The sequence below is a fragment of the Laccaria bicolor genome, genomic scaffold, assembly GCF_000143565.1.
Source record: "Laccaria bicolor S238N-H82 LACBIscaffold_35 genomic scaffold, whole genome shotgun sequence".
In the NCBI taxonomy this organism is placed as follows: domain Eukaryota; kingdom Fungi; phylum Basidiomycota; class Agaricomycetes; order Agaricales; family Hydnangiaceae; genus Laccaria; species Laccaria bicolor.
The window spans coordinates 504,098-514,177 of NW_001889906.1; the positions used below are offsets into that span (position 1 = coordinate 504,098).

The 10,080-nt window shown below is 47.8% G+C and overlaps 3 protein-coding genes across 3 annotated transcripts; 2 read left to right on the forward strand and 1 right to left on the reverse strand.

The window, feature by feature from the left end:
* Window positions 1-1,424: 1,424 nt before the first annotated feature.
* LACBIDRAFT_331731 (uncharacterized protein) lies at window positions 1,425-2,589 on the forward strand (the record flags this gene model as incomplete). Its single annotated transcript, XM_001886038.1, has 2 exons — window positions 1,425-1,651; window positions 1,707-2,589. The coding sequence occupies 2 exons, from the start codon at window positions 1,425-1,427 to the stop codon at window positions 2,587-2,589; spliced, it is 1,110 nt and encodes a 369-aa protein (XP_001886073.1).
* Window positions 2,590-3,698: 1,109 nt separating this feature from the next.
* LACBIDRAFT_331732 (uncharacterized protein) lies at window positions 3,699-5,615 on the forward strand (the record flags this gene model as incomplete). Its single annotated transcript, XM_001886039.1, has 4 exons — window positions 3,699-3,856; window positions 4,010-4,104; window positions 4,243-4,461; window positions 4,558-5,615. The coding sequence occupies 4 exons, from the start codon at window positions 3,699-3,701 to the stop codon at window positions 5,613-5,615; spliced, it is 1,530 nt and encodes a 509-aa protein (XP_001886074.1).
* Window positions 5,616-6,839: 1,224 nt separating this feature from the next.
* LACBIDRAFT_307538 (uncharacterized protein) lies at window positions 6,840-7,181 on the reverse strand (the record flags this gene model as incomplete). Its single annotated transcript, XM_001886124.1, has 1 exon — window positions 6,840-7,181. One exon carries the CDS (start codon window positions 7,179-7,181, stop codon window positions 6,840-6,842), a length of 342 nt encoding a protein of 113 aa, XP_001886159.1.
* Between the last annotated feature and the right edge of the window lie 2,899 nt (window positions 7,182-10,080).

Genomic DNA, 10,080 nt, shown 5'->3' on the forward strand with positions numbered 1-10,080 from the left:
CTTCTGAGTCACCTTATACTGATAGCTTCATATTCTTTCAAATTCAGAAGTCAAATTTAAATAGAAATCAAATTTTAATGTATTTCAATTATAACATAAAATACATTTTACTACAGTGTATACTAAAGGAAGGGGGAGGCACAGGGAAGGGGGGAGGATGGAAGGGGGAGGAAGAAGATAGGCAAAGAGGGGCACACACAAGGAAGGGGGAAGGGACAGAGAAAGGGAAGGGGGGATGGACAAGGAAGGGGGAGAGAAAAGGGAGGGGGAGAGAAAAGGGAGGGGGAGAGAAAAGGGAGGGGGAGAGAAAAGGGAGGGGGAGAGAAAAGGGAGAGAAAAGGGAAGGGAGATGGATAAAGATAGGCACAAGGAAGGGGGGATGGAAAGGGAGGGGAGGAGGGAAAGGAGGGACAGGGAAGAGGGTGGGTTGTCGTCGTCCACTGACGTGGTTGTTGTTGTCGTCCGCTGGCATGGTTGTTGTTGTTGTCGTCTGTTGATGTGGGCATCGTCGTCCTCCACTGATGTGCTCATCGTCCGTTGACGTGGGTGTCGTCGTCCGCTGACGTGGTCGTCGTCGTCTGTTGATGTGGGCGTCGTCCGTTGACGTGGTGGCGGTCCGTTGATGTGGTGTGGCGGGTCGTCCATGGGCATGGTCGTGGTGGTCGTGTGTTGGCGTGGTGGTGCGCTGGCGTGCTGTCCGTCCCTCGTCGTGGGCGTGGTGTTAGTGAGCTGGGTTGGGATGAGTTTGGAGGGGGTGCTCACCTAGGACGACGAACGACAAAATCGTCGTTCATCGTCTGATTGCCATGTCGCTGATAGCGACATGGCAACGTGTTGCCGCACTCGTTTACTGGGGTTGTTGATGTGGCGTCAAGACATCGTCTCCCATATCGTGGCCGTCATCGTTGTCTCATCGTGGCTGGTGTGCGTGGTGGTTGACGTTGGCGACGTGGTGTGTAGGCGTCGGTGATGGTGGTGGTGGTTGAAAGAGATGGCGTTGTTTGTTGATGATGTCCAAATCAAACGTCGGTGTTTGCCGACGTTTGATTTGGGCATCAGGAATTCCGTTCCGGTCTCGTTCCGTGAGCATTCCTTCCGGGTGATCACCAGAATCATTCCGGCGGAATTTGAATTCCATTCAAAATTCCGCGGAATTGTTTGATCAATTTGGCAGGGCCCTCTGCCAAATTTGATTCCTCCGGAATTCCAGGAATTCCCCGGATTCCGCCGGATTCCGGCAGGAATCAGTGGAGGACAATAAAGACCTCCCAGAAGGTATGGAATCCATCAGCCATTCCATGGAATCCATCAGCTGTTCCATGGAATCCATCTGGAATTTCTGGAATCCACCCCCCCTTCCATGCATTCCATATGGATTAAGCCGGGGAGGGTAAAGTACAGCCTTTGCCAAACAGCTATGTGTTATGGCCTGCATTGAAGATTACGCCCCCCGTTGCGAGAATTCGCCTACTAGTGCGCAGCCACAGAACCTGTCTGGCCTTTGGTACCAAATGCTCTCGAAATTTCTTCCCTGGGGTGATGTGGAAACGTCTTCCCAAATTCCTCATCCTACAATTATTTCTCCATCAGAGCCGGATGGTCTACAAGGTCGAGGCGCATTTGATTACATGAAGGGACTCGAGGATCATTGGTGAGTCCTGCTTAATACCCATGATACATAGTACACTAAATATATTGTATAACAGGATTACACCATCGCTATCCACCCATCTATGGATTCTGAGCAATGTACTGGTTCGGGGAGATCAACTGAATCATGATCGCCATATATCCCCCTCTGAACTCTCCAAATGTCTGACAAGATACATCGCCGCTATGTCCTTCAAACAGATAGCGCGTAGGTTCAACAATACAGACCTCTCAAGGTGTTATATCGAATGTCTAAAGCAAGTGAAGGAGATTCCCATCATGTCTCAGCCCAGGAAAGACCAATCAGTTCATTATCACCGTTACCAGATTGAGATCAACAGTGATCGACTTTTTCTCAAGGACTTTGTAATGCTTTCCAACAAAGATTATGACTTAATTCGGACTCATATTCCAAACATACTCAAACTGGCTAACAATCTGCCTTCAAAAGACAAGGACTTTGAGCTTTACACTGATGAAACATCCACAGAGTTTCATAATCTATTGCTTGAGATTCTCGATCACTTCAAGAGCACATTGGATACCTTGATGGCCTTTGATAAAGATGAGGCGGCCAGGGATTCTGGTCGCCATGACATTTTCAACAAGAATGTGCACAATGTCCACGTATATGGATATGCGCTTTTGAGGTTATGCATGGGCCAGTACTTTACACTCCCACTGCTTGTCCAACGGACTCCGACGGACTTTCATCGGACCCTGCCATTTCCGATGGACTCAGTGGACAGTCCGTCGGAAGACCGTCGGAGTCCGTTGGACATGACTGGATTCCGCTGCAAGTCCAGGCAAAGTCCAGTGAAAGTCCACTCAAACTACTTAGAAGCAAGAAATGGTTGGACTGGCCGGAATTCTGTGTCCGTTGGACGTCCGCTGGACTTCCGTCGGATTTCCAACAGACAGAGGCAGAAACCATCATAATTGCTAAGTTCTCAGTCTGCTGGACTTCCACTGGACTTCCAATGGACTTTCAATGGACTTCTAAGCAAAAAAGGCACAACTTCCAACAGACTTTCAGTGTCCAGTCTGCAATTCTTATAAGTAAATCTAAACAAGTCAGGCCCTGGTCAGACCTTATGCTAAATTCCTTAAGACATTGAGGTTTCAAAAACAAAGTATATTTTATACCTACATAAATTTATTTTACTACATTCTATGTTACAGAGAAGGGGGAGGGGGTGGTGATCAGAAAGGGAGGGGGGAGGGACAAAAAGTGAGGGGGAAGGGACAAAAAGTGAGGGGGAAGGGACAAAAAGTGAGGGGGTAGGAACAGAAAGGGAGGGGGGAGGGAATGGTAAGCAGCAAGGGAGGAGGGAGTAAGGGAGGAGGAGGGAGTGGGGAGCAGCAAGGGAGGAGGAGGGAGTGGGGAGCAGCAAGGGAGGAGGAGGGAGTGGGGAGCAGCAAGGGAGGAGGAGGGAGCAAGGGAGGGGGAGGGAGTGGTGAGCAGCAAGGGAGGGGAGTAAGGGTGGGGGGAGGGAGTGGTGAGTAATGGTGAGGGGATGGAATGGTGAGTAATGGAGGGGGGAGGGGATGGTGATGCTGGGCCCTCATCCTCGTTCGCGCGTGGTCATTGGCGCGCATCGTTGACGCGTTATTGCGTCGCATCGTGTCGCCGTCCTTGCGTCGCGTCGCGCCGTCCTCGCGTCGTGTTGTGTCGCTGTCCTCACGTCGTGTCGTGTCGCTGTCCTTGCGTCGCGTCGTGTCGCCGTCCTCGTGTCGCGTGTTTTGTCGTCGTCCTCGCGTGTTGTGTCATCGTTGTCGTGTCGTCGTCGTCCGTCCTGTCGCCGTTGCGCATCGTTGTTGCCTTTCGTTCTCCTTGGGCGTTGTCGTCACCTCGTTGTTGTCTCGTCAGCGGGCGTTGTTGACACGTCATCGTGTCGTCGTTGTCGTTGTGTTGTTGTGTTGTCCGCGTCGCACGTCGTTCACACGTCATTGTGTCGTCGTCGTCGTGTCATCGTCGTCGTCGTGTCGTCGTGTCGTCGTCGTGTCGTCGTCGTCGTGTCATCGTGTCGTCGTGTTGTTGTGTCGTCATGCCATCCGCGTCGCGTGTCGTGTCGTCGTGGGTCGGTGGGCTGTCGTTGCTGGGGATGGATGTGGTTGAGGACAAGCGACGTGGGATCGTTGATGATGGCCAAATGATGCGTCGGCGTTTGCCGATGACCGTTTTAGGAAAGCGGTCAAACAGTAGGTATGTATAGTACAAAGTACTTACTTATATCAAAGGCTCCTTGGTGCAGCTGGTTTAGCATTGGGTTACATATGCTTTAGATCCTAAGGTTGAGTGTTCAATTCCCCAATGTTCCATTTTTTTTATGTTATATATTAATAATAATAACAACAGTCTGTTGGAATTCCGTTGGACTTCTGTTGGATTTGTCCACTGGAATTCCATTGGCACTTGCTCGTCATTTCCAGTGGACTGGGTGCTAGTTTGCTGTTAGTCCATCGGAAGTCCGTCGGAAAAGTCCGACGGACTTTTCAGTCCGACCAAAAATGCTCGGAAAAGCTTCGGACATTCACCGGAAAATTTGCTGCATTTCAAAGCAGAAAAATATCTGTTCTGCATACCCTCAGTCCGACGGAGTCCGCTCGGAGTCCGCTCGGAAAAGCAGTGGCAGCGTAAAGACCTCGCATGGGCCGAGCTTTCCGGATACACTTGGAAAACATCCAAAGTCTCCTTGTTGACCCCTGTTGTCTCCAAGAGATCGAAGAACATGACAGGAACAGTAAACAGCACAAAGAATATCTTGATGAAGAACTTGAGGAAATCCAGTCTTCTTTTCCTGTGGAAGGGTCAGTTGGTACAGGAATGTCTCTTTTGAAGTCTTATACTGTCGATTGAGGCTCAATTTACTGATACAGGAAAGTCTTTGCTGAAGTCTTATAAAGATTGGTTGAGGCTGATTGTTGGTCATTTTGATGCAACCGAACGCCTTGTCATCTATGTCACCTCAGAACAGTTCCAGCAGGACTCTATTTCCATCAAGATTCTGGTTGCTCCACCCACAGACTCAGCTCTGCTTCCATGGCGTCAACTATTCAAAAACAATTTCCTTCCGAAATTCGGTGCAATCAATGCTTTGTCCACCATTACCAACAAAGAAATACTTGAATTTCTCAACAATGGTATATCCATGGCAGTCCAGGCTAGGAACCTCATACATCATGCTGAACTTGCATTGGGATGGTTGGACAAACCTGACCTTCAATATGAGACAACCTGGCAAGCCCTACAGTATTTGGCAACCAATGCAACCAACACCACTGTCCAGGACCATGCCACAACAATTATCGAGAAGCTTCAAGAATGGAATGGCCTCCATAACAGTCTCTGTAAAGTCAATGAGCGACTGCTTGGAGGCGACGAGAGGCACATTGAAATGACGAGTGAAATAGCCCATGGAATCAGGGGATTGTGTGGCGAACTAGGTGAACTAGATGCCAGTGACCGTTTTTTCCTCAACTTGGAGAATCCATCTTTCAATGGGACCCTCCATTTCGAAGTGTGTCTTGCTAGCCTTCTCCCCGCCTTTACCCGCTGCATCCCTCCTGACGACAACAACTACAAGGAGATGAAGATATTGTCCAACTTGCAGGTAGCATATCCCCTTTCTCACCTGTTTCCGTCCTTTGACCCTCATTTTGTTCCTTCTCATATGCAGGACTATGGGCAAGTGATTGGAGTATCCAAACACTGCTGCCCTGCTTGCACTACTTTCCTGAGGACCTTAATGATAGGAAGCAAAGATGACTTCATGGTACAAGGCAACTTCGGCACAGTTACTGCATGCTCTCTGCCGCCATGGACTCCGAGTCATATCGTGGACCTGATGAATCAGAAGTTGGGACTGATGTTGAGACAAGATCTTGTGACCTTCATGAAACTGGACAACACTAATACATGCTCGATCCACAGGCTCAGAAGCAATTTCTGTCCACCGTACTGAAGGTTTAGGTGGGCTTGTTCTCCAAGTTCTCTTTGCTTGAATCATACAACGATAGTTCAATTGCTTCTCTTTGGTTATTTTTATTTGCTGGGTATTTAACATCATTCTTGAATATTTTTGCTTTGTATACTCCCTGTAGCTTGTATATCAAATGCAATTTTCCGAAAACAAACAAACTACACTATGGAGAATCAGAGAATCTCTGGCTGACAACTATACATTGATCCTCATCACTTTCAATTGATAAAGAGTCTGAGCCAGTAGACTGGCATCTAGCTCAAAAAACTGCCCTGCTCCTTCGCTTTTTCAGGGCTGCAAGATCTCACAGCAACAGCCCTCCAAACATGGTCGTCATCATCTCCATGATGTTGTGTGGAGTCCATGGTGGTAGAGCACAAGAGAAAATCTTTCTGTGGTTTCCTCGTACCACAAAATTTTCCTCATGCTCTTTCAGTAGCAACTGCAGGAATGCCGCACAACATGGGCAACATTGTTTCGACACTCCAATCACCTGCCCGTAGCCCTATAAATGAGTAAATCACAGGACAGAAAGAGATAAAACGAAGATATTCTACCTGTAATTGTGACACATCCATCCCCTTGTACTCATTGCTGTTGGCTGGGAAGTGTTTGGTAAAGGAAGGTAGGAGGCTTGCAAGGCAGGCTTCACAATGGAGGGTCCCTTTGAATGACGTTTTCTCCAGGTTTGAAAAGAAGCCTTCACTTTTACAGTGTTTATCGACATCAATCTTCAGTTGCTTGATCATGGACAAGATGTTCCTTGACAATTGTGCTCTGTCTTTCTTATGATGCTTCAGCATCGTCTGCCATTCAGAGATCTTCGTCTCAATATCATGGACCTGTGTTACGACATTGGAGTCCTGATGGAATTTTTTAAAGGTCGCCACCATCTCAGAGTGTTTTGAGGTCTTATCAGTGCCCCCCTAATTCCTGCAGGATTCCAGTCATTCCTGCGGATTCCGGTGGATTCCGGAGGAATGAAATTTAGCAGGGAGGCCTGCTATTTTCTTCATTCCGGTGCTTTACCATTCCAGTGGAATTTCGGCATTCCGGAATTGTGACCGGAATTGTCCCTGGATTGGCAAAAACGGAATGCGCAACCGGAATCCGGTTTGTTTGGCACAAGCCCATTGCCAAACAATTGTTTGTTTGGCAACGGCTTTCACGCTTGTCCAAATACAACCCTCTCTCCTCCCACCACCATCAACCTCTCCTCCTCCCACCACCAACGTCCCCGCTCCTCGTAAACGTGTGCCTGCTACCCACCCACGCCACGTCACCACGGTCACCTGTGGCTACCACCGCCCACAAATGTCGTCGACCGCCAACAACAACCACATCAACAACAACGCGGCAATGCCATGTCAGCAAGCAAACGAGCCCTGGCGAGGTTGAGGCGACGAAAACGGACCATGAGGGACGACCACGACCACCATGACCATGCCCACGGACCATGACACACCCCACAATGTCAACAGACAGCCACGTCAACAGACGCCAATGCCAACGACAACATGCACCACCACGTGAACAGACGACGACCATGCCAACGGACGCCCACGTCAACTGACCACCACCACGTCAACACATGATGACCACGCCAGTGGACGCCCACGTCAATGCACCACCACCACATCAATGCATGACGATCACACCAATGGACGCCCACATCAATGCACAACAACGTGCCCCCAACAATGGGAAACCAAGGTGCCATGTCGCTGTCAGCGAGGTGGCAACCAAACGCCGAACGACAACAATGATGTTGTCGTTCGTCGTTCACACAAAGGTGAGTCCCCTGACTCTCCTTCATCCTATCCCATCTCGCTAACAGCCACCACAACATGACACGATGACGACAAGTGCATTGTCCCTCCCCCCTTCCCTATCCCTCCCTTCCCTTTCCTGCCCCCCTTCCTTTTCCCTCCCCCCTTTCCTGTCTGTCCCTCCCCATTTCCTTGTCCTTACCCCCTTCCCCGTTTCATTGTCCCTGCCCCCTTCCTTTTCCCTGCCCCCTTCCCTGTCCCTCCCCATTTCCTTATACCCCCTTCCCTGTCCCTCCCCATTTCCTTATACCCCCTTCCCTGTCCCTCCCCATTTCCTTGTCCCTACCCCCTTGTCCATCCCCTCTTCCTTGTCCCCTTTGATATGCACTGTATGTAGTAAAATTAGTGTTTGAAAGTCCGGTTAGGTTAGGTTATTGGGTGCCCAGGGGCTCTAACCGAGACCGAGACCAGTTAGGGTTCATTCCCAGACCCAAAATAACCTAACTGGACCAAAGATAACCGATGAAAACCGGTTAGTTGCAGTTACTAACTGGTTAGGACCGAAAAAATAGAAAATCGATTAAAACAGCGTATATTTCTCATATTCCTTGCAGTAAACATTATTGCCATGCGTCGTAGCTTTAAAACAAGCCCAAGAACGCTAAATTCGGTGAAGAATTGACAATTTTATAATAATATTCTTGAAAGCCTACTATTTTAGCCAATAATTTAGAGATTTGACCATAACTCTGTCAGATTTTTAGCGTTCCTCATGCTTTTAGATGCGTTTTGAAGGGGAATAATAGGGTCGGTTGTAACCGGTCATAACCGGTTTTTTAACGGTTAGTTAACCGCAAAATAACCGGTTATTTCATTTCCAGAATTGACTAACCACTAACCGCGGTCCGGTTTTTTTGCGGTTAGGTCCGGTCTGGTCTCGGTTATTTTCCAGTTAATTAACTTAACTTCCAAGCACTAAGTAAAATAGATCTTATGTCATTAATAAAATACATTAAAAATTGATCTATTGAGATGTATGACTTGACTAGGTGTGAATTCTGTAAGAAATTCTGAGTATTGAGGAGTTGCATCAATGCAGATTAAGTCACCTGACCTCTAGCTCAGTGCTGATCCATTCTGATTGTAGAAACTCTGATCAGTGCTGATCAGAGCATGTGGGGAAGGGTAAAGTACTGCTATTTATGGTGGATTGTGGTCTTGTTCAACTGGAATCCAGTGGAATCTGCTGGAATCTGCTGGACTCTGCTGGACTCCGGTGGATTCCACTGGATTCAGGTCCCATTCCACCGGAGTCCTGTCCCATTCCACCGGATTTCGCTGGAATGACCGGAGTCCAACAGGAATAGGTAGGGCACAGTAAAGTACTGCAAAAAATACAAGATTGATAGTCGACATTGAATAGAAATATATAGGAGGATAGTTATTGTTGAAAGCTTAATGAATGGAATTTCGCAGAAGGACTGTCAAGTGGTATGTCACTGATTCTTCACGACAATTCTCCACCGGAAAAGTAATCACCAGCTGATACGGAGTGTAACAATACACCCGTAAAAATGCGAATTTTAGCGATTTCTCCTATAAAACCTCCTATAGTAGAAATACAGTCACATTGATCATAAGGATCGTTAGACGCAACCCGGTCTAGTCAATTAAAGTTTACATCCGAGAAATGTGCACACCTTAGACAGTAGGAATTGCGGTCGGTTCGTGACCGAATCACCTCAATATACTCGAAGTCTAATAAAAGGCTACACTACCATGAAATAGTACGCTACCGAGTGTTCTAGAGTAAAAACACCCCCGCACAGGGTGTTGGAGTTTACACCAAACCAGGGTCTCACTTTATTATGGATTAAAAGATATTAATTCTAAAGATAAACGCGCGAGCGTAGAAACTCGACGCGTACCTGACGCGAGAAGTCATTCGGTCACGTGCTACGAAGCATGATCCAAGAAGTCATGTGGAGAGACGCATCATGCGCATCATGCGCATCACAAATCATGGCATCATTGACCCAAGAAAACTAAGCTTCGTGAAATATTCCGAAGTCTGCCAAAAGAGAAAAACTATGAACGATTTGCCGTGCGGTCCGAGGCCCGGGCATAGTATCTAATAATAGAGAGAAAATCACTAAGCGGACCGTTCGTCTCGGCTGAACCGATCGTGAAAACCGTTTACGGCGATTCCCGTGTACGCATCAATACTGATGCGTCGCGTTGCCACAATAGAGAAAACACTATGAAAACTTAAAAGAAGTCAGCTCAGTTGTGCCACGCACAATCGAGCCACTTCAAACCTTTACTAAAAATTCAGTATTAATTCGTCCGACCTCTCGGACAACGCACGGACATATAAATATAAATAGAAGACATAGAATAGTATAAAAAGAGGACGCGCGCAGGCTGAAACAGAAGGAATTATCCCCCGCGTTGACCAGCTGTCACACTCCCAGTAGCATCTGAGGTAGTGGATAAGTTTGTAATCAATTTAAGGACTTTTCTTCGCAGACATAAGTAACGTGTGCCCGGAACCAGTGTGTTAAGTGGGGATCACAAAGCTTTTGTAAGGTTGTCTCGTCAATTAGTAAGAGAGCTCTCTACTATTACCGAGGAATCCAAGTGAGCGTGCTTGAGGAGTCTTAAGACTAGTTGACCGC